The sequence below is a fragment of the Chinchilla lanigera genome, unplaced genomic scaffold (assembly GCF_000276665.1).
Source record: "Chinchilla lanigera isolate Chin_1 unplaced genomic scaffold, ChiLan1.0 scaffold00105, whole genome shotgun sequence".
NCBI lineage: Eukaryota > Metazoa > Chordata > Mammalia > Rodentia > Chinchillidae > Chinchilla > Chinchilla lanigera.
The window spans coordinates 6,594,338-6,615,520 of record NW_004955506.1 but is presented as its reverse complement, the minus strand read 5'-3'; the positions used below and the strand labels follow the sequence as shown (position 1 = coordinate 6,615,520).

The 21,183-nt window shown below is 53.6% G+C and overlaps 3 protein-coding genes across 6 annotated transcripts in view; 2 read left to right on the top strand and 1 right to left on the bottom strand.

Annotated features, from left to right (window-relative positions):
• LOC102018007 (unconventional myosin-XVB-like) overlaps positions 1-2,737 on the top strand; it is a gene marked incomplete at its 5' end in the record, with an annotated part of 32,117 nt that extends 29,380 nt beyond the window's left edge. The window contains 9 exon segments of the mRNA XM_005407496.2: positions 86-180; positions 294-371; positions 465-561; positions 681-826; positions 1,009-1,124; positions 1,443-1,576; positions 1,738-1,871; positions 1,984-2,124; positions 2,300-2,737. Coding sequence (XP_005407553.2) covers positions 86-180; positions 294-371; positions 465-561; positions 681-826; positions 1,009-1,124; positions 1,443-1,576; positions 1,738-1,871; positions 1,984-2,124; positions 2,300-2,386 — 1,028 coding nt within the window.
• Positions 2,738-2,757: 20 nt separating this feature from the next.
• The window catches only part of Recql5 (RecQ helicase-like 5), a 37,962-nt gene continuing 19,536 nt past the window's right edge, over positions 2,758-21,183 (bottom strand). Inside the window, exons 8-19 of one of the 2 annotated variants that reach the window (XM_005407490.2) lie at positions 7,096-7,314; positions 6,776-6,875; positions 6,597-6,633; positions 6,407-6,465; positions 6,251-6,324; positions 5,801-5,894; positions 5,323-5,526; positions 4,536-5,074; positions 4,280-4,370; positions 3,826-4,050; positions 3,538-3,607; positions 2,758-3,435 (exon numbers count right to left, since the gene is read on the bottom strand). In XM_005407490.2, coding sequence (XP_005407547.1) covers positions 3,335-3,435; positions 3,538-3,607; positions 3,826-4,050; positions 4,280-4,370; positions 4,536-5,074; positions 5,323-5,526; positions 5,801-5,894; positions 6,251-6,324; positions 6,407-6,465; positions 6,597-6,633; positions 6,776-6,875; positions 7,096-7,314 — 1,813 coding nt within the window. In that variant the 3' untranslated portion in view covers positions 2,758-3,334. The remainder of the gene's footprint in view (positions 3,436-3,537; positions 3,608-3,825; positions 4,051-4,279; positions 4,371-4,535; positions 5,075-5,322; positions 5,527-5,800; positions 5,895-6,250; positions 6,325-6,406; positions 6,466-6,596; positions 6,634-6,775; positions 6,876-7,095; positions 7,315-21,183) is intronic. The other variant, XM_005407491.2, reaches the window with a different exon arrangement.
• Smim5 (small integral membrane protein 5) lies at positions 8,257-19,544 on the top strand. Of its 3 annotated transcripts, none has more exons than XM_005407487.2 (3): positions 8,257-8,735; positions 15,199-15,353; positions 15,891-19,544. In XM_005407487.2, exons 2-3 carry the CDS (start codon positions 15,227-15,229, stop codon positions 15,998-16,000), a joined length of 237 nt encoding a protein of 78 aa, XP_005407544.1. In that variant the 5' UTR covers positions 8,257-8,735; positions 15,199-15,226; the 3' UTR covers positions 16,001-19,544. The 3 variants fall into 3 exon arrangements, 2 of the variants coding, with proteins under 2 accessions (XP_005407544.1, XP_013361432.1); XR_001231589.1 differs by lacking the exon at positions 8,257-8,735 and having other exon boundaries at positions 14,954-15,353; positions 15,891-16,247; positions 17,746-19,544; XM_013505978.1 differs by lacking the exon at positions 8,257-8,735 and having other exon boundaries at positions 14,954-15,353.

Sequence of the window (21,183 nt, the reverse complement as noted above, 5' to 3'; positions counted from 1 at the left end):
AAATGGGGATTCCCGGGCTTAGTACTTGCTGGCTGGGGAGGAGCTTGGACAGGCTCATGACCCTCTTATCCTGGCTTCTTTGTAGAGCTGGCCCAGAGAAGCCAGCAGCACCTCCAGCGCACAGTCAAATATGGGGGACGCCAGCGACTGCCCCAACCAGGCGAAATTCGTGCTTTTCTGGTATTGGGGGTGGATGGATGGACCTTCTGGGACTCCCCAAGGGGAGGAGGATGTCTACAGGACAGCTGCGACCTCTGACTGCTGGTGACTGACCCTATGACCTTCCTTGACAGAAGGGGCAAGCAGTCCGCCTGATTGTGATTCACCTACCCGGGGGTGTGGACTACAGGACCAACGTGCAGACCTTCACGGTGAGGGGGAGGGACTGAGGAAAGAGGCCCTGGGCCTCAGCTCTGTGCCTTCCAGCCTCCCTGCCCCCATCATACCCCTGTCCACATGCCCAGGTGGCAGGAGAAGTGCTGGAGGAGATGTGCGGTCAGATGGGCATCACGGACCCTCAGGAAGTACAGGAATTTGCCCTCTTCCTCATCAAAGGGGAAGGTGAGCCCGCACAGAGGGAGGGAAGGGAGCCCAGGCTGTTTCCTGCTCACCAGGAGTCAGCATCTGTGCTGGGGCGGTGGGGTGGGCCTTGGGCAGTGTGGCCTGGGCTCCTCGTGCAGGTGAGCTGGTTCGGCCCCTGTGGCCCCACGAGTACCTCAATGCTGTGGTGGTGAACCAGAACATAAGCGTGCACAGCCGGCGCCTCAGCTGGGAGACCCCGCTGCACTTCGATCACCCCGTCTACACTGGCACCCACTATGCCCAGGTCAGCCCCTGCTCCTGGACTGCCATGCACTGCCCCTGCAACTTGAGGGTGGAGTTCCTGCCAGGGCGACCTCTAGGTTCCCTCCCCACAATGACATGGTCTGTGGCTTTCAGTCAGGTGGGGACCACTGACTGCTGGGGACTTTGGGGCACAGCCACTCCCTCACAGCCCTCCCTCTTCAGGTGCTGCGGGACTACCTACAGGGAAAGCTGATGGGCCGTGCCCCGGCAGACACTCAGCTTGCCCAGCTGGCTGCCCTCCAGCACCTTGGCAGGGCCAGCAAAAGCCCCCCCTCAGAGTATGTGAGCATGGCCCCCACACTTCCTGGCATGCCCCTTCCCACCTGGGCACCAGCCTACCCTCCCCACTCCCTCCTCCAAGTCCAAGGCCCCTCCATTTAACCTTTTCTGGCCCTGATCAGATTGGCCTGGAGCAGTAGATACTCGTCCTCTCCACCCTACTCCAACCTCCTCCAGGGCAGGGTGCTCACCTGGCTCATATGTGGGTCTCTAGTCTTATCCACAGTGGGCACCTGTTCAGTGACCTGGCACCATGTGCCCAGCCTTGCACCAACTGGTCCATGGTCTGTGGGCCCAAGCCAGAATGTGTCCCCTAGGCAAGACATGCTGGATTACATACCAAAGACACTGCAATGGCAGGTGAACATGGACATCATAAAGAGTTTAACAGGCCAGGAGCTGAGACAGCTACAAGGACACAGCCCCCAGGATGCACAGATCAGCTTCATTGGTAGGTCTAGGAAAAGTGGGCTGCAGGCCCAGCAGAGAAAGAGCAAGGGTGGAGAGGCAAGGTGGCTTCTAGGCTGCCTGTCCCTCACCTGCCCTAGGAACAAAGGCAGGTTCCAAGGCCCTCGAAGTTAGAACTCATGTTCTGGCCTTCTCTATCCCCAGAGGCCATGAGGCAGCTGCCCCTCTTTGGCTATACCGTGTACGTGGTGCTGCGAGTGAGCAAGCTGGTGCTTCCTGGACCCGCCCTCTTGGGGCTGAATCGCCAGCACCTTGTCCTCATGGACCCCACCTCCCAGGTGGACAAAGTTCCTCTCCCAGTACTGTCCTGGGGACCCTCGGGCCATTCCTCTTGCACCATGTTGACCCCCACCCCAGAAAAACCAAGCTCTGCTGTCTCTGCTGCCCTAGAAAATGTGCTGCTCCATAGCCCTGAAGGACCTTCAGCGGCTCCATCTGCTGAGCCCACTAGAGCCCAATGGGGCCCCTGGACTGGAGCTCAACTATGGCTCAGCTGACAGCCCTCAGACCATCTGGCTGGAGCTGCCACAGGTGAATACCCAGGGCTTTTGATGCCTTCTGGAAGGAGGATATGAATGCCTCCACCCAGCCCTGGCACACAGCAGGACCATGGGCTCAGGGCCGAGCCATAGCTCAGGGGCAGTGAGCGGGGCAGTGGTGGGGGCTGACTGGGGAGCAGAGTGCTGACAGGCCTCTCCTCAAGCAGGCTCAGGAACTACACCACACCATCATCTTCCTGCTGGATGGCAGCGCATCTTCCGCTCAGTGGTTCCAGTGGCCCAGCCTCAGCTGAGGGCCAGGAGACCTCTCCCTAGCCCAGGTCCCACCTGGACCCTCTGCCTTGGGTGCTAGTAGGTTGTTTTTAGTTTGGACCTACCTGGCTCTGCTCTGGAACCTACTACAGCATAGCCCGGCTGGCCCATGTGGAGACTTCATCTGACTTCAGATGGGAAAAAAAATAGCCATACTCCCTCTGGGGTGGGCGAGGGCCCAATGTGGGGGCTACAGGAACCTGGGTTGCACATCTAACATTGCCCAGCCTGGGGGAGATGCCTACCTGGCCCCAAGTACCCACCAGGGTCTATGTCAGCACGAGCCCAGACCTGGAAGAAGCTGCTAAGAAAATAAAACTCCTAAGAACAAAGGGCTGTATGTACATATATGTGTCAAGCAAACAATACTTTATTCCTGTTGTAAACATCAGTCAAGCCTGGCCTTCCTGACCAGCAGCTGAGCTGGGCATAGGGCCTGTGTACTGCCACCCTTCCCACCAGCTCTATACCTGAGGAAATGCTGGCATCTCAAGGGAAGTAGGTGAGCAGAGACCCTAAGCAGGCCTCATACCTTAGATAGGTGGCCCTTGCCCGTGGCTCAGAACTCGTTGAGTATGAGAAGGAAGGCCACTCCTGCTCTGCCCCTGGCAGCAGCCACACCACCTGCTACCTTCTAACCTGGGGATCTGACCCAGAAAACCCAGGTATGAGAGCTAGGAGACAAGGAGGATCTGAGGAAGGACCACAGGCTTTGCAAGCAGGAAGGCAGGCTGACCCTTGACCCCTGACTTGATTTAGGAAGCATCTGAAACCATCTCCAAAGTGAGCTATAGTCTGCAGGAGGAAGGACCCTGAGAAAGATGGTGCCCCTGGCACCAGCAGGCCTGCCCAGATTCCTACTTCTGAGCAAGGCCCAAGCTGGCCCATGAGTCTGGGGAGGTTGCCAGCTCTGTGAGGCCAGCAGCAGGTCATCTCTGTGGGCCACACAAGCTGTGCCAGTCAGCTTCGCTCTCACACCTCACACAGCCATGGAAAAATTGCTTGATGAGGCGCTGGGCTTCTTCCCTCACTGTGGATTCAGGACAGGTGGACATGAAGAGGTAAGGGCCAGTGTCCTCCCTGCAGATCCCCCCGCCAAGTACCCCCGGGCCTTGGCCATATTGGCACTCACCACTCCTCCCAGTCAAGGTCCTCTGAGTCAGCAAGTGTGAAAGGTGGCGGGCAAAACCTTTAAACAGCTCCTGGAAGGCAGAGAGAGGAAAGAGCAGAGAGCAGACAGCAGAGAGCAGGAGCTATCCAAAGCCATGACCAAGGGCAGGGCAGACCCAGGAAAGCAGGAGTTGGACTTAGTCTTAGACTTCACCTGCTCTGCCCTGTGTTGTTCTGGGGTGCATGCTCCCCCCTCCCCCAACTGCACCCAAGTTCCCTGGGGAAGGCAGAGTCCACCTATTCATCCTACCTTGGATGCAAACTTGCCCTCCTTGTAGAAGGGGGTCAGGTACCTGACCACAATATCTGCAGCCTCCTTCAGGGAGACGCCAGGAGCTGAGAGCTGGCAGGGGTGCTGGACTATGGCATTCAAGGTGCCCTGACCACTGGCTGAGGTGCTGCTCTTGCCCTCTGCTAAGATGGAGGGCTTGGCTGAGGTGCAAGGCCGCTTCTGAGCCGGGATCTCTGGGTTCTCCTAGACAGGGCCAGAGTGGAAAAGGGGGTGGTCACTTCCTTTCACCGGCCCCGCCCCTCCCTCTAGAAGACTATGCCTTAGCATCAGCTGTTCCCTCCAGCCTGTCCTATCTGCCTGTGGGCTGTGGAAAGAAGTGATGATGTCCCTGAACCCCTGACCAGGGAGAAGCAAGTCCTGGCCTCTTCCACAGGCCACCTCCCTTCCCCCATGGTCTCATTCCTGGAGGTACCTGCTGAGGTCTGGGCCGCTTGCCCGTCTGTATCTCCTTTGGGGGACTGGGCGGTATATCCAGGATCTCCTGTTCTCTGAGTGAGCAGGTGCTAGTCAGAGGGAAGAGCAATATCAGAGCTCCAGGCCCAGCTGCTCCCTCAGCCCAGGCAGCCAGCAGAGCTCAATGAGGCCCACTACCAAAGGGTACACAGCCATGTGGATTCCAGACATAGGCTTCATACCACACGGGATTCCGTGACTGACTATGCCCTTACCTTAGCTGCTCCCCGGAATGCTTCTCTGGGTTAAGGGTAGTTATATGTCCCTGGGCTCCATCTTCCTTCTCTGTGCACTTCTCTGGGGCCATGAGAGGTCCCTGCACCCCCTCACAGGAAGGACTGGCACCTTCTGCTCTTGAGGCTGAACCAAGTAAAGGTGGATTTTCCACCCTTTGGCAGAAGAAGCGGGCAATACTCTGGGAATCGTTGTGAGCCACTGTGGCTAGGAGCTGCTTCTTCCTGTTGGCCCGGGCCTTGGCCGTGGACCTGTCCCCACAGGAGCCTTTTGTTTTCTTCTCAGGGGAGGGTCCCCCACAACATGCACCACCAGCAGAGGCCTCTCCACTTGGCCCAGGGAGGGGCTCACTTCTGTCCTCGTCCTGGAGAACACACAGCTGGCTGGGGGGCTCCTGCTCACCTTCTCGTATGGGCTGGGAGGCTTGCTCCTGTGTCTGAGACTTCCCCATCAGCTCAGTGGCTGTCTGGAATGGAGAGGAGCCTTTGAGGAAGCCAGCTCCCATCCTCTTGGCTTTGAGCTGTGAGGAGGAAGAGGGAAGGTTCAGACCCTCAGGTCCCCTGGAAGGTACCAGCTGGCTGCTCCAGCTGGGTTGGGGCTCTCAGGAGTGAGGGAGGAGTTGGACAGGACACTCTTTGAGGGTCAGGCTCAGAAAGAGACCAGAGCTGGAAAAGGCATAGCTGGCAGAGCAGAGAAGCCCCATGGCCTTGTCTGGCACCCTAGGGCCAGGGCTAGGGTGCCAGGAGAGGTCGAGAGACTGTGTCCTACCTGGGAGCAAAGGAGAAGCTGAGCCTTTCCTAGACCCAGGTTTGAGGAAGACACCAGAACGCTGCTCACCGAGTACACGTGGGAGGCTGGTGGGATGTCATACTCATTGGGCTCTGGGGGCTCCACCCGGGCACTGCAGCTCTTGGTGCTACCTCCCATGTCATACAGCTGCCCATCCTTGGAGGCTTTGTGGATCTCAGCCACCTGGGCAGGGACAGGGAGGGAGACCATGGCACCCATGAGTTCCTCCTGATAGTCCCAATCTAAGTCCTCCTTTTCCTCGAGGCACAAGAAGGAACTGCACACTGAACAAGTGCCAGTCTCGCTGAGGGTGACTAGAAATGTCAACTAGCCAAGAAGCTGGCTCCACAGTCATAAAAGGGTCCTGGAGCCAGAGGACTGGCAGACAGTCTTGGAGTATGGAGGGGCTACCCTTTCCTGTTCTGAGCCTGGAGTATGCTGCCCCGCCCAGGCCCACCTTCTTCAGCACGCTGGCCTTGTACAGGTTGGCCATCTTGGCATTTCGAAACGTCTCGTGTTCCAGCTCCACAGCCCTGGTGCGAAGGTCCACTCTGTGGGTAGAGATGAGCACAGGTAACAGGACCCCAGCCCCCTCCCCATAGACCTCAGCTGGATTTTCTCCAGGACTCTGAGCACAAGGATTCTGACTAGGTCACTTTGGGCACCCTATGGCTCTCTGGCCTTCAGCAGCCACTGGTAGCCCTTAAGTGTGGCCATGCCAGTCTCTGATGGGACTGAGGGACTGGTACCCCTGGAGTAGGAATGGTCACAGTCTGAGGAGGAGAGGCCCAAACAAGACAGAGGGATGTGGGCTCTAGCTGTCTCCTCAGGAACAAAGGCTTGGAGAGGCCCCCACTCTAGGTGGCTGGACCTTGATCCCCAGTCCCAGAGATCTTGGGACACTCACCCATCAGTGTGACCTGCAGCCTGATAGTTACTGTTCAGAGCCTCCTCCAGAAGCCCCAGACAGTGCTCTCGGGCCTACAGGGAAAGAGAAGTCAGTCACCCAACTCAGGTTGGGGAGAATATCCTGGTTCCAGGTGAGGAGCTGCTCTTTTCTTACCTTCACAGTGAGCCGGGGGATCTTCCTGCTAGAAGCTTCTTTCAGGGGACAGTCCTCATCTGGGGAGAGGAAGGATGGACCCTTCCACTTGACTTCCAGCTCTCTGGAGTCTCCCAAGTCCCCAATGAGGCATCTACCATCCACACCCCAGGCATGGCCCACAAGTCCCTGGGAACATTTCTGTACCAACCTGGGGGTATGAATTCTTCTATCTTGGGATCTTTGCCCTGAAAGATGGCATGAAGGGCCCATGAGGCATCCTGCCCTGCTGCAGGACAGCTTCAACCCAGCACCAGGGAAGGAGCTGAGGTGTGAGCAGGGGGACCACCTGAACCCTGCATGGGTTGCTGAACCCTCTGCCCCCTTCACCTTGCGCAGGCTCATCTGCTTCTGATAGAAGAGACTCCATTCTCGCTTGTGGGCCTCATCCCTGCCCTCATCACCACTGCCTCCAGAACCTTCATCATACCTGAGGGACAGGCTGGGTATGAGCAGCCCCAGGCCGAGGTTTTGCCCTCCCTACTCACACATTTAGGACAGTGATGTCCATGGCACCCTGACAGCTCTGGACAGGGTCCAGGCCCCATCACAGCCCATGGGACAGCAGGGGAACTGTACGCAGCACTGCGCCACCTCTGGTCTGGCCTTAGCGCCAGGAGACTGACAGACCTGGTCTCATGGCCCATCACCTGCTGAATCCTCCATAGCCTCTGCGGCCTCCCTCATACAGCTCAGGGTCGAAGCCATTTTCCTGGGAGGGCCTGATGCAGGTCTTGCTCCAGCTGCTGCTGCGCTCCAAAGCATCCAGCTGCCTCTGCACAGCCGCACGGTTCTGACAGTGGTCACAGCCTTTGGAGCAGGCAGGTGGCGCATCCCCAAAGTACTTGGCAATGGCAGCATGGCGGCACCTGAAGGAGGGAATGCAGTAAAGGTGAGGGGCGAGGAAGCATCAGGCCAGTGTTTCTTCACCTAATCCCCAAACGCTGGCTGAGTGTCAAAATCTGGCGCCACGCTCAGCCTCTCCATACTTCACCTCATGGGGCTTCACAAGGCATCATTTGATTCTGCCCACTGTACATCTGGGGACAGTTATGGTTATAGGATCCCCAAGGTCCTATGACACATGTGACCCAGCTCCTAAAGAAAGAGGATTGGATCTCCCTCTAGCCAAATGAAGAATATGGCTCTGCAGCGGGACAGGTGGTGGGAGCAGTTGATGTGGCCACAAGGAGGCGCTCTTCTTCCTGCTCCCGCTAGTGCTTAATAAAAATAACAAATCTTCCCTCCACTGGAGCCTGCTCATCCATACAGTGGCTGCCTGTCTGGCTTCTGGGAGGCTCTGGCATCCAAGCAGTGTGGCCACAGGGTTGGCCCAACCCCCAAACCCTGTCTCACTGAGGTTTTGTGCTCAGATTCAAAGAGTTCCATTGACCATAGGGCTGGGGTCAGTTTCTCTCCCTGCAGTCTGGTCTGCTGGGTGGCATGACCAGCCAAATGTCAAATGCCCTAGTCACTGGGCTCTAGAGCCCCTCCCTGACGACGGAGCCAGGAGACGAGACAGCTGAGCAGAGTGAGACCAGCCCTCACCAGGCAAGCAGACCACTCCCAGGACCTCCCAGGACACCTAGGATTCTCAGTTCCCCCCAAGAAATATCTGGATGTTGAATAGCAGAAGGGTCTCCCTGGGGGCTGCCTGCAAAGTCTGCCTGCTTGCTTCAGTAGTCTGGCAGCTCCCTCACTACTTTCTTTCCAGGGAGAGGTGAAAGGGAGGGACCAGCCAGGGAGTGGCCTGAAGGACAGGCTGGGGTGGTCAGAAATCCAACAGCCAGAAGAGCTGCTCCATCCACTTGTACCATAGGCTCAGGCCGAGCCCCCTGGGGTCATCTCCACAGGGAACCAGACCAGAAGAAGGCAGCAGCCCAGCCCCAGCCTGCAGCTCAGCCCCAGCCCACAGCCCAGCCCACAGGAGGGGAGGGCAGAGGAAGAGGAAGAATGAGAGAGGGAGCTCATCCTGAAGCTGACCTCCTAGGCGGGGAAAGGCTAGTGCAAAGTGTACGATGGGCTCCAACCAGGGCTCCCTCTAGCTCCCCCTCTGGATGGTAATTTGACACTTGCATCTCCAGGACGACCAAAAACAAAAAAGCTGGGGCTGGGACAGTAGCTGGCTGTCAGGAGCTGGTGCTGAGGAGAGGTGCCCAGGGGAGCAGCAGCAGGACTGGAAAGCAGCGTCCACGAAGGAAGTACAAGGTGGTGGCCAAGGGCCTGGGAAGGCAGAAGAGGCTCTGCAGTGGGACACCCCTTCTTGGCCCCCCAATACCTCTGTTTCCAGGTAAGTGGTGCAAGCCATGATAAAAAGGGTCAGGATGGGAAGCAAGTAGAGACTGTCTCTTGCCCAAAAGGTGAAGGCCCACAATATACCATGAACATGGAGAGGTCTTGAGGGATGTGCTTGGCCACTTCCCTTGTAGGAAAATTACCCTCCTGTGCACACCTGAGCTCTCCCTCCCTCCCCTTGGATCCTCCACTAGAGAATCAGGGACTCTGTCCAGAGCACTGCCCTCCTGCTTGCTGTGCGGCAGAGGGGCCAAGGGCCTGCTTACTCTGCAGGTCAGTTTGAGCTTTTCCTATTCAATGGGCTTAAAAGAGGGATTTGGCTGTCCCGCCGCTGCATGCCTGCTGAGCCTCCCTGTTTCCCAGGATTAGGGCTAACCCTGTCTCTCCATTCTCCCCACTTGCAAAGGCTCAGGTCAGGGTACGCCCAGCTGGCTCACAGCTGCCCAGGATAGAGAAAGACCTGCAGCATCCCTATATACCTTGTCTTGGCAAGAGCACCAGCTGACATTTCTTTCAGAAGTTCAGACTACTTGTTGCTAGGTGTTCTCAGCTCAGGCACAGGGAGGAGCCCTGGACCCATTTGGATCCCCAGGAGCCTTCAGACCTCCCTCTCGCAATGAGCTTTGCACACTGAACCAGGGGAAGGGGTGGGGAGACAGTGATAACAGGAAAGCTAGGAGGAAGGCCCCCTATCTGCCTGCAATTCAGTTTTCTGCTGCAACACTGTGATGCCAGTGCTGAGTCAGTGCTTTGGTTCTTCAAGGAGCATGGAGCCCACTCCTCCTGGGCCGGCCTCATAAGCAGAGGCTACCTATTCCTTCTGTCTCCCTGTTCTCGCACCAGGGCTCAGTCCCCCATTCCCTCATCTCAGATCAAGCAAACAAGTCATATCTAGCAAGACAGGGAGAAGCAGAAACTGAGGATCACGCCAAGTGTCCCAGGCTCAGCTAAAGCCATGGGCGTTGGCCTGGGTTGGTAGCTGGGAGATTAACTTCTGTGACAGAGGTACAAGATTCAACTGCAACTGGGGTATGCCGAGCACAGCAGGTAAGACCAAGTAAAGGAAGAGCACAGTAGTACCCCAGAAAGGCAGCTGCCCTGCACCCACTGGACACAGGTGGACAGCATCCCTCCAGTAGTCCCCGAACTAGGACAGACGGGGAATGGCCAGCTTCTATGTCTACAGGCAAGGAGCTAGTCCAGTGTCTGTCACCAGGGAAGAAGGTCTTTCCTGTCCTGGAAAGCTGCAAGGCTGGGGCAGCAGAACCAAGAATTTGAGCTACTTTCTATGTTAAAGCCAAAGAGGGAGTTGTTCAGCCAGGTATGGTGGGTGGCGAACACCAGCGCTCGGGAGGCTGAGGCAGCAAATTTGATCCCAGACTGTGCTACGAAGTGAGTTCAAGGCCAGCCTGAACTACATAGCAAGACCCTGTCTCAAAAACAAAAGAAAATGCTCAGTACATGCACCGTGGGCATCTTTGCCCTACTAGTCAGGCCTCCGAGCCCCACTGTTGGTTATGCTCATTTGATGTTTTTTGGTTTTTTTGGTTTTTTTTTTTGGTTTTTTTCCGGTACCGGGAACTGAACTCACGACCTTGCGCTTGCCAGGCAGGCGCTTTGCCGCTGAGCTAAATCCCCAGCCCCCAGTTATGCTCATTTGAGCTGCTTTTCAAACAAGAAAATGTCCAGCAGGGACAGCGTGGCTGAGACCCACCATGACAAAACAATAGGGGCCCAGCAAGAAGCCCTTCAGGGTCATGAGCCATCAAGCATACTGTGTTTATCAGGCACAAACATACTGCCTACCCTCTTTCATAGGGGGAGCCTAGAGTCAGACTATCAGTTTTTCAAGAAGGAAATGGAAGCTCCGGTACTGAGTGGTAGCTGTCTGGCTTCAGGATGCCTGCTGCTCTATGGCAAGGCTCACTGTGCTAAGAGATGCCACACAAAGGAACACTTCCCAGTCCCTCTAGCTCTGCCAGCCTCCCTCTGCCCTATTGGCTCTCCCCTTCTACTGGCTGCACCCCAGCCAGGAAGCACCCCTCAGAAGGCTCCGACAAGGGCTGCACAGGCAGCCTGGGCAACAGGACGGCCCAGTGGCTGTGCAGGCTGCTCTCTCTGCCTGGGGCCACAGGGAGCCACCACTTGCCTCACCCACCCCTCAGGAACATCTGAGAACCTGAGAAGGCTCTAGTGGAGGCACTACTAAACATGAGGTAGGGAGGGACTCTGAATCCCCTGCTTCTCAGGCAGGAAGTATGGTTTTAAAAGGACTTTGATGAACCTGAGATGGAAAGATGAGGAAAATACAGACTTACTGCTAGTGGCAGTTGGCTTCCCTCCCTTCCCCTCCCAAACCTGGGAGGGTAAAAGCACAAGAGAGACCATCTCAGAACTCCTGATCTCCCCTGGCCACAGCTGGGAACATGCCACTGGGTCACCTGACAGCTGCTGGTTATATCGGGTACCAGGCGTCAGGCACTGGCCTTGCTTTAAATAGCCCACTGGGAAGCCGCCTAGGGACCTGTTGGAATGTGCCTCCTTCCTTTTTGGAGAACAAGACTCTTCAGCCCCCCACCAATCCCATGGGCCTGTTCTGCTCTGTCACAAGTCTAAGGTTGAAATGATAAAACATCAACAGCCAGGCAAAGAGGGCTCCCCTTCAGCTCTTTGGGAGTAAAACAACCATGCCCAGCAGCCACATTTCTGTGCACAGTGCCCAGGGCAGCCCTGGGTCAGATCCCAGAGCTAGGTGAGGCTGGCCCAGACTAGCTGCCTAATTCAGCTCCCAGTCAACTGCCTACAGAAGCTCTAGGCTCAAAGCTACAACGCAGCTCACTGCTGTGGACAGACCTCTTCCCAGGATGGGGCCAGGCCCGGTGGGCATAAGTCTGCAGCTTTCCGACTTCGCAGCCCCTAGAGGATGTTCATTGCCTTTGTAGCTGAAGCTCTGATGAATAAAACCCAGCTTCGCCAAACAGCAGGCTTAGCTTCAGCCTTAGACTCAGCCTCCTGTACGCTGGAAACCCCAACTCAGACAGGCTCAGGGTCCCCACACCACTGCTCACTCACAGCAGGTATCCCCCCATCCCCTCACAATCTCTCCCTACATCTTTGGGTGTGGCACACAAGTAACAAAGTGCTCCCTGTCCACCCCCCTCCTGCCCGCTTCCTCTTTTAAGGAGTGTCTTCTTCAGGCTACATTATGTAACTCGGGCACAGCTCCAACCAGGCTGAAAAAGCCAGATTAAATATATGGGAGGGAGTGGAGAAATGCAGCTCCATTTCTGAACCACATATAAAGTCATTCCTCTAAGGATGAGGCCCCTGGAAACTTGGGAGTGGGGATAACACAGAGGTCCCAGAACAGGAGAGGGACCACTGTCCTTGTGCAAGCCTGCTCCACCTGATCAGTGGGAAGGGTTCATTCAGTCTGACCAGAGGGGACTGTCCTCTGCTCAGGCCATCACGGGACACAACATCTGTCCCTTTGATGACAAGTACTATGTGTGGATCCTAGAAGGCCTGATGGTGATATGCTGGTAAAAGTGGGGCTTCAGTGGTGCCCTCAGTGGGACTGCTGCTGCTTTGAATTATCTTGCTGCTCAAAGCCCAAACTGGCCTCCACTGAGAGGGAGTGGGGCAGTAGGAGGTGCGCTGCCTGGGCCTTTGTCCTGCTGTGCGACCACAGAGAAATCATGTACTCTCAAGTCTCAGCAGCCCAGTTTGTAAAAGGAAGCGGATAGGAGTAGATGGCCAATAGCTACCCAGGATCCTCTTTATAGTGTGCAATATGGGGTCTAATCTTTAGAAAAGTGCACTAACTCTGGCGTGAAGTATGGGAAAAGCTGGGAGGATGTAATTCAGGAAACCTTTAGCTTCTGACAAGAAATCACCTACTTTTCCACGGATCCATTGCCTGCCTGCTACTCCCACTGTCACTAAAATTACAACTCCCCTTGTATAATTTGTTCACTTTCCTTCAAACACATACCCACCAGGCGTGGTGGCACACACCTGTAATCTCAGCACTCGGGAGGCTGAGGGAGGAGGATCATGTTGCGAGTTCGACACCAGCCTAGGCTACCAAGTGAGCTCAAGGTTAGCCTGAACTGCACAGCCAGACCTTGTCTCAAAAAGACAAAACACAAACACACACACACACACACACACACACACACACACACACACAAACACCCCAGAAACATCCCAGGAATGAAGGACATGACATTCCCAGATGTTTAGTTAGGGCCATCTGATAGTATATGAGGGCAGGGTGACAGCCCATAGCACCAAGAAGACCCAGGTGCCTGCCTCATCTCTCCTGGCCCTGGCCTGAGCTCACCCACAAGGTGTTCCAGGCCTCTCCCTGAGGCTATTTAGTGCTTCCCACATCTGCTAGATGATCAGTCCCCCAGCAGCTTGAAAGATAGGCATTTCATCTCTGGGGGAAGGATGATTAAAACAGTATTTTGTGAGGGACAGGTAGAACTCCTGAACCCACTGGGGCAGAGGATCCCATAGTAAAACCTCCATCAACACAATGCTGTCTCTTCCTCCTCACAGTAGAACAGTACTAAAGAAATTCAAAAGGCGCACACTGGCTGTCATGCAGGTCCTACCGCACAGTAACGGGGCAGAGGAACACCTGGGTCCTAAATGACCACAAGTAGGACTCATTGGAAATAGCCAGGGGTTAAAAAAAAAAAAAAAAAAAGGAAATAGCCAGGAGTTTATGATGGCGTCTGAAATAGGTTGGGTGGCCTTAGCAGGTAGCAACTCCTATCAAAAGTGCTCAGGCAGAGAAAGGCTTCAGGGCTACAACAGGGCAGGGAGTACGGGGTGGAGGGCTTGACTAGATGATCTATCCGCACGGCAATTCTAAACTTGCTATGTAGGAAGCAGCACCAGAACAGCCAGGCCTTGCAGACTCAGCCATCTCAGGGAAAGCCAAAGCAGAAGGTACTGCCCACCCAAGTGACATAAGGACAAGGCGGCTATCATTAAAGATAAAGGTCTGATCCAAACCGCCCCCCTCCCGGCCACCTATCTTCTACTCCTACCCCCAAGATTAAAGCAACTGTCTTGGTGAACCAGTTCAGGCTGGATTGTTATAAGGTTTCCCCTGGTCCTTCTCTGAAGAGGCCCTGGCTCCCTAGTGCTCACAGGAGAGATGGAAGGAGAAAGAAACCCTGATACACAATAGGCCCCAACTCATGCACTCAGCTTAGAGCTTGCCCTTAGGCCTCGTGAGCACCCCTGGACAGGAAGAGGCTCTCTGGGGTGAGGGTGAGGGTGAGAGAGGCCAATCCTGGTCAGGCCAGAGGAACAGGTCCAGGCCAACAAGGGAGGGCTGGCTGATCCAGCCCTGAAACTCCCCATCCCACTGTGACACAGGATCCTCTGGCAATAACTGGATCAACATGGTGCTGCCTCTTCCTCATGGTAGAACAATGTAGGAGTAAAGAAATGTGGGAGAAGGAGAGGCGGTGGCAGTGGATACCTGTAATCTCAGTTACAGAAGATAGCAAGTTTGAGATCAGCCTGGGCAATTTAGCAAGATCCTGTCTCAAAATAAAAGGCACCAGCTAGTGTGACTTTCTTCAAGGTAGCCCACTACTCCTTCTTCTTCCTTTTATTGCTTTTTCTCCTTTCCCCAGCCCAAGCTCCCTTTGTAGAGCCAGTTTCTCCCTCACTCTTCACTTTTACTTTGTCAAATAAACTTGGCCCACTGCTTTTTGAAAATAAAATAAAATAAAATGTGCTGGGGATGGAGCCCTGGGTTAGAGCACTCGTAGGTAGGGCTCTGGGTTTAATCCTTAATATAAAAAAAAAAAAAAAAGCCTGGTGGGAGTGGCTTGTCCCAGAAGATCCAACTTCATATCCCCAAAGCCAGGAGCACCTCTCTCCCATCACTTTTCACCTACTGCTGATCCCAATCAGAGCCCCCCCACAAAAAAAGCAACCTGATCCTCCTGCCCCTGCATTCATCAAAGGATCAAAGGAAGCACATCAGGCTGGAATCCTGGGGCCTGTCTTCATACCCTGAGGCCCTTCAAGGAGGCGCCCAGATGACCCAGGGCCCAGTAAGGGTGCTGTGTCAGCTGAGGAACCCTGCCCAAACCTGGCCATGTGTCTCAAGACAAAAGAATGTAACAGCAAAGTTGTTCTACCTTGCAGTCAGAAACCTTCACCAAGCTTAGCCTTGGCTAGCAGCCCCTCCAAGCAGCCTCCCAATGTCACTCTCACCCTCCACTTCCCTCATCCTGGGCAGAGCTGGCTAGGTGAAGGCTGAGAGCTGCTACTGAGCACATAAGCCCTAAGACTTCCTGCCTCCTCAGAACCACCAGGGGCACTAGGGGTGAACCGGATAAACCCGTTCTGCGGGCTACGGTGGGAGAGAGGGTGGCTCGCTGGTGCTGCCACTCACTCTAGATGCTCTTTCTGCCTCGGAACAGCGCTGGAGCTCTGGCAGAAACGCACAGCATGGTGACCGAAGACTTTGTTCGGGAGATGCACTCTGTGGGTGAGAGGCTGCTGATGAAGCTTCGAGGGCTGTCTCAGGCTGAGCCTGTGGAGCTTGTGGCCTTCTCCATCATCATCCTTTTCGCAGGCAAGTAGGGGGCACTCAGATTCTCCTCAGCACCCACCCCATGGCTCTCTGGCACTGGGAGAGACTAGACCAGTGATGGTGAACCTTTTAGAGCTTTCAGTGATACAAACATCCCGCTGCAGCACGCATGCCATAGGTTCACCACCACTGGGTTAGACCATGGTACTGGCTACAAACTCACGGGGTTGGCAGGTGGGCCCCAGATAAGGAGGAAAAGCAGGGATCCCTCAAGGGATTTTTCCATATCCTCTGACATTGCCCACATGATGGGCAATGCTGAGAACTGGACCCCGCAGCACTATCAGATGTCAACCCAGGGATGAAGGGAGCCAAGCTTGGGCAGTAAGACAACAGGGAGGTCAGCACCTGGGGCTGGCATGGAAATGGTCAAAGTTCCCATCAGACTCTCTGGTCCTTCTGACCACTAAACCAGACTTGGGGAGAAGGCCCTAGCATACCTCCAAGGGGGGTTTCTTTGGGAGGAGGATATCCTTTCCCTTCCAGGGTCTGAGGTGTCCACACTCTCCCATCCTACAGCCACTGTTCTGTTGCTGTTGCTGATAGCCTGCAGCTGCTGCTGCGTGCACTGCTGCTGCCCTGAACAGAGAGGCAGGAAGGTCCAGGTGCGGCCCATGACCTCGCCATGAGGGACAGTGGAGAAACCAGAAGAGAAGCTGGAGAGGTGACTGCCAGAGCCATAACATAGGCTGTCAGCCTGAGCCTGCGGTTCTTACCTCTGCGGACAAGGACACCCTGGCTTCAGCTCTGGTCCTGTCCAGGTGCCAGGACACTGATGCATGAAGCTTATCAAGAAAACAAGGGCTGGCACAGGCACAAAACCTTATCTGCCAGTGGACACTGGATGCTGAGGACAAGCCGACTGTTTCAGAATCAGTAAGCCTCCTGAACTTTTTATAAAACAAGGACACATGGGTCTTCATTCTTTGATGGGGAACGGCCCACATGTGTGGGCAGCTAGTCCTGCTGATCCATGCCAGAGAGGAGTGAGGCAATCAGAGGGATTTTGTACAACGGCTACAGGATCCCAGGCTCCCAACCGGGGGAACATGTCAGCATTCTAGCCCAGTACTTGCCTGTTTATTCTAGCCCAGTACTTGCTCCCCGACCGGGGGAACATGTCAGCATTCTAGCCCAGTACTTGCTTTTATTAACTGAAAGCTTTTTTTAGTTATGTGTTTCTCAGGTTGGGCTGGGCTCTATGCAACAGGAAGGCAGTGCCAGAATTTTAGGGGTGTGACCCGTGACTGTTCTTTATAGGTCACAGCTCTCCCTGTGGCCATGAAGGCTGGAAAATCACAGAGAGGAATGCCATGCAGGTGGCGATGCTATGAAACCAATGGAGGAACATGGAAACATTCCTGTCATGCATAGTTATTAACAAGCACTGGCTGCTGGATCCCCACTCTGCTGAGTGAGGGAAGCTGTTTGCCCCAGGGCAGGCACTAGGCCAAGGAACACCACAGCCCGTAACTTCTACCTGCATACCCCATATGAGCAGGCTCAGGCCACTGGATCTTCCCAAACTTCTGGAGCCAGAGAAGAAAAGTTAGCTCCTAGTATGATCTAAAACTTGCATCCTACACCTTTGGTCCTGTCCCCATTTGTATGATGATGGGGCTCATTCATACCTACTTCTGTCACTTACCAGCTACATGCACTCAACCTCCCTGAGTCAGGTCTCTTCCCTAGTGAAATGGGCTAATCCTGGTACTTGCTTCCTGGGGTATCTTGTGAGGATACACTAAGATGACCTACGTCTAGCAGTTAGCACAGTGCCGGACATGTCCTAAGAGGTCCATAAACATGAACTGTCATTATTTGCCCCTTTAACAATGGATCAAGCTGGGGAGATAGCTCAGTGACAGAAGCGCCTGCCTGGCAAGCACAAGGTCCTGAGTTCGTTCCCAGTACAAAAAAAAACAAAAAAGAATGGATCAACCCAGAGCATGATGGACCCATTTTAAAGAATGTTACTACTAAAATGAAACCTCCTTCTGGCCTCCCACCCTTCAGTTTTCTTCCCTAGAGGCAGAGCTACAAGCTCAGAAATGGGGGGAGGGAGTGGAGGCACACATATGTGAGGCTCTATACATGCCACTGGGGCTGGGACACAGCATTCTATTACGCCTCCTTTCTAACTGTCCAGAGCCATCATACCAGGATCTATAACTTTTCACATGCTTCTGCCATCTGAGTCTGAGCAGCACACATTCTAGTTTTCTGAGAGCACAACCACGTCTGCCCAGAAAACAGGATATGGAGAGAGGATGACAGGCCCTGCCATCTTCAGTTGGCAATCTAGGCCATGCAGGCAGGGACAAGCAGGCAAGAGTTCTACTTCCTGGTGTTCATAGACTTACTCTCCTGACAGGTTTGGACAGAAGACTCAGAAAGGAAGTGTTCCCATACAAAAAAAAAGAAGCCGAAGAACTACCTGTCCTCAGCCCCACCCAAAGAATGGGCTCTAGAATAATAAAAACAACAACAATGACAATGATGATAAAGACAGCTAAAATTCACTGAGGGCCTGCACATGCCTAGGCATTATCTTAAGCATTTTCATGCAGACAAATTCATTTAATCATCACAATACCTCCCTGCTGTAGGGAGGTATTATCCTCACTTAGACAAGAGGATATTAAATCTTAGTGACACTAGGTGATTTGTCCAAGTTTGGCCAGCTTAAAAGTGGCACAGCCAGTCTCTGGGTCCAGTCTTTCTGGCTCCAGAGCCCTTGTTCACCACACCCACTGCCCTGCTGCTTCCCAGGTGCACGACAGATAAGGCTCTGATTCCATTATCCTCCATCAACAAACCCTACATCCAAACACACACACCAAAACTCTGTCCCAAACTGCCTCCAACAGGTAGGAGCTGGAGTGGCGCCCAACTAGGTGTCAGAAGAAAAGGCCAGGCATAGTGGGAGGGACAGGAAGACCTGCATTTTCACACCCGGCACCACTGGCTAGAGGTAGAAGCCCTTAGCTCAGGTGCTGCTCTAACAGGGATCCAGCCCAGTTCCCTCCTGGCTCTTCCTCAAGCAAGGCTTCATCAGCATCAAGACTGGCCCTCCACGGAAGGCCTGGTAGGCACACCTGTGATCACAGCACTTGGGAGGCTAAGGCAGGGAAATAAGGCCAGCTTGGGCTACATATATAGCAAGACCCTCTCTCAAAAACTGCCATCTGAGTCCTCACAGCACACATTCTAGTTTTCTGAGAGCACAACCATGTTTGCCCAGAAAACAGGACACGGAGAGAGGATACCAGGCCCTGCCATCTTCAGTTGGCAATCTAGGCCATGCAGGCAGGGACAAGCAGGCAAGAGAAGCTCTCACTGGTTGTTTCTACTTCCTGATGTTCATAGACTCTCCTGACGGGTTTGGATGGAAGACTCAGAAAAGAAGTGTTCCCATACAAAAAAAAGAAGCCCAAGAACTACCTGTCCTCAGCCGCACCCAAAGTCCAGCTGCTGAGAGGTGGGCACTATGGACAGCCCTGGGCACACATAGGCTAACTAACTAACCATTTGCACCTTTCTGTTGCATGGCAGGGAGTACATAACTGCCAGGCCCAAATAAGCTGTCCCTGCCCACAGCACACTTGCTCCTCCCTGCTCTACAGCCTCACCACCACTGTCGGGCCAAGTCCCACACAGACATCCAGCCTGCTCAGATGAACAGATACTCTGGCCCGACAGCAGCCAGGCACATTCTCTGGATGTACAGCCTCTAGGGTGGGTCTTCCCTGAGGAAGATGGACTAGAAAAGGAGGCAGCTATCACCTACTGTGGTAAAAATAAACAGAAGGGTACTGTGGGCCTCGGATACTTGAAGATTGCTAATGGCCAAAGAATGGGCAGCCATTAGGCTGCATCAGGCCTGGAAAACATCCAACTGACTCTGGACACCATTTCTGGAACTACCCCACACCATCCTAGACCAAGCTGCCAGCAGTGTTTGCAGGACACACGGCATGCAGCCTAAGCGCTCTCCACAGTGGTCTTGCCAGCCTTCTCACACCACCTCCCCTGTGGCCTCTGCTGCACCAGTGTCTGCTCTCAGTTCTGCAAAAGGGCTGCCCTCTACACTGAAGATCTATGTGTTTTAATGTCTGCACATTATACCTACAATAAAGCCACTGAGACAAGAATCTCATTAGGAAAATCTGACAGCACAGAAAAAGTTTCCTCCTATGTCTGTTTGCTCAAACGTTCATATTTTGAAGCAATCTACAATAAAACTCATAATGACACAAAGGGCACCACAAATAACAATGCAAATTTCAGATCATAAAACATGAGGCCAAATTAATTTTGTCCTTAAATTACTCTCTCCTTGGCCCTGTGCAGTGCTGTGGAACGCTTCCCCTAACTCTGTCAGGTAATGACTCCCACTCTTCACAGCTCTAGTGCCACATCACTTCCGGACAGAGGGACTGTCAGCACACAGACAGGTTCTACTACCTGTACCAACAGCAACTTCTGCCCTCCCCAGCATCTCATGCTCTTCACTGGGACCATGATAGCAGAATTACCCACTTAGGGGCACCAGCTCACTGAAAAAGCCAGTTAAAGTAACTTTCACATGTATGGCACACATTCGCTACACATCTCATTTTAAACTGAAACAGACTGCACATTCCCTGGCCAAGCTTTCCAGAGTAACGCCAAGGTCTTTTGTCTGAGTGTGGGCTTGCTGTAATGTTTATTTTGCACTTTTGCTTTCATTAGAGCGAAACAAAAACTTACAAGACATTTGCAAAAGAGCCTGAGTGTGCAGTGCCACTGGCGTTTTACAAAACATTTGCTTCTCTTTTGATAGAAATATTATTTGAGTGATTCCAAGTGGTCCCACAGTGTTTAAGGAACAACAATTTACTTTCTCCTCATTTATACCGCCTTTGTTTCTCATTTGTACCTCATTTGTTTCTCCGCCTTTGCACGTCATTCAGAGGTACAGCGAGAGCCTCAGAGCTCAGACTGTATACCTGGTTTCAAATCAATTCAGTTGCTTCTTAGCTGTATGATCTTGGTTAAGTTACTAAACCACTCTATGCCTCTTCTCCATCTGTAAAATTGAAGTTTCAGGTATCATTGCTTCATTTTTTAATGCCATGTTATAGCCAATTATAATAAGTACCCAGAAAAGTATATCAAAAGTTTGGGAACTGATTTTTGATAAGCCCCTGACTTAACTGATAGAGAAGCAGTACCAGGGCATGCCAGAAACCAGCTTGTTGGCTGTGTGCTTTTGGCATGCCAGAGATGTTAGTCAGCAAGTTTTACATGAGGAAATGGAAAGCATTAGGCAAGCCGGGGGTCAATTCAACCCACAACAGTTAAGAACACTCTACTAAGCCAGGTATGGTGGCACACACCCATAATCCTAGCACTCTGAGAGGCTGAGGCAGAAGGATTACAAATTCGAGGCCAGCCTGAGGGACATAGTGAGACCCTGTCTCAAAAAGTAAAAATGAAATTGGGCATAGTAGTGCACGCCTATAATCCCAGCACTCTGAAGGCTGAGGCAGGAGGCTAGCCTGGGCTACACAGTGATTTCAAGGCCAGCCTGGACTACCTAGGGAGACCCTATCTCAAAACAAAAAAGGAAGGAAGGGAGGGAGGAAAGGAGGCGGGCAGGAGGACAGGCAAACAGGTGGACAGGCAGGTGCACGTCATTGTGAAGACCCTGGATTTATCCCCAGCACTGGAAAAAATATAAAAATAAAAATAAAGCCCTTTACTGAGCTTCCTCATCATCCCTCAGCCTCCCCTGGCTATATCAGGAAAAGTTTAAAACAAGTATCTT

Bases quoted from the DNA above. Each gene is read 5' to 3' on its own strand.
- Smim5 (XM_013505978.1), top strand. From the start codon at position 15,176: ATGCTCTTTCTGCCTCGGAACAGCGCTGGAGCTCTGGCAGAAACGCAC. The intron at 15,354-15,890 runs GCAAGTAGGGGG...CCCATCCTACAG, and splicing joins CATCATCATCCTTTTCGCAG to CCACTGTTCTGTTGCTGTTG.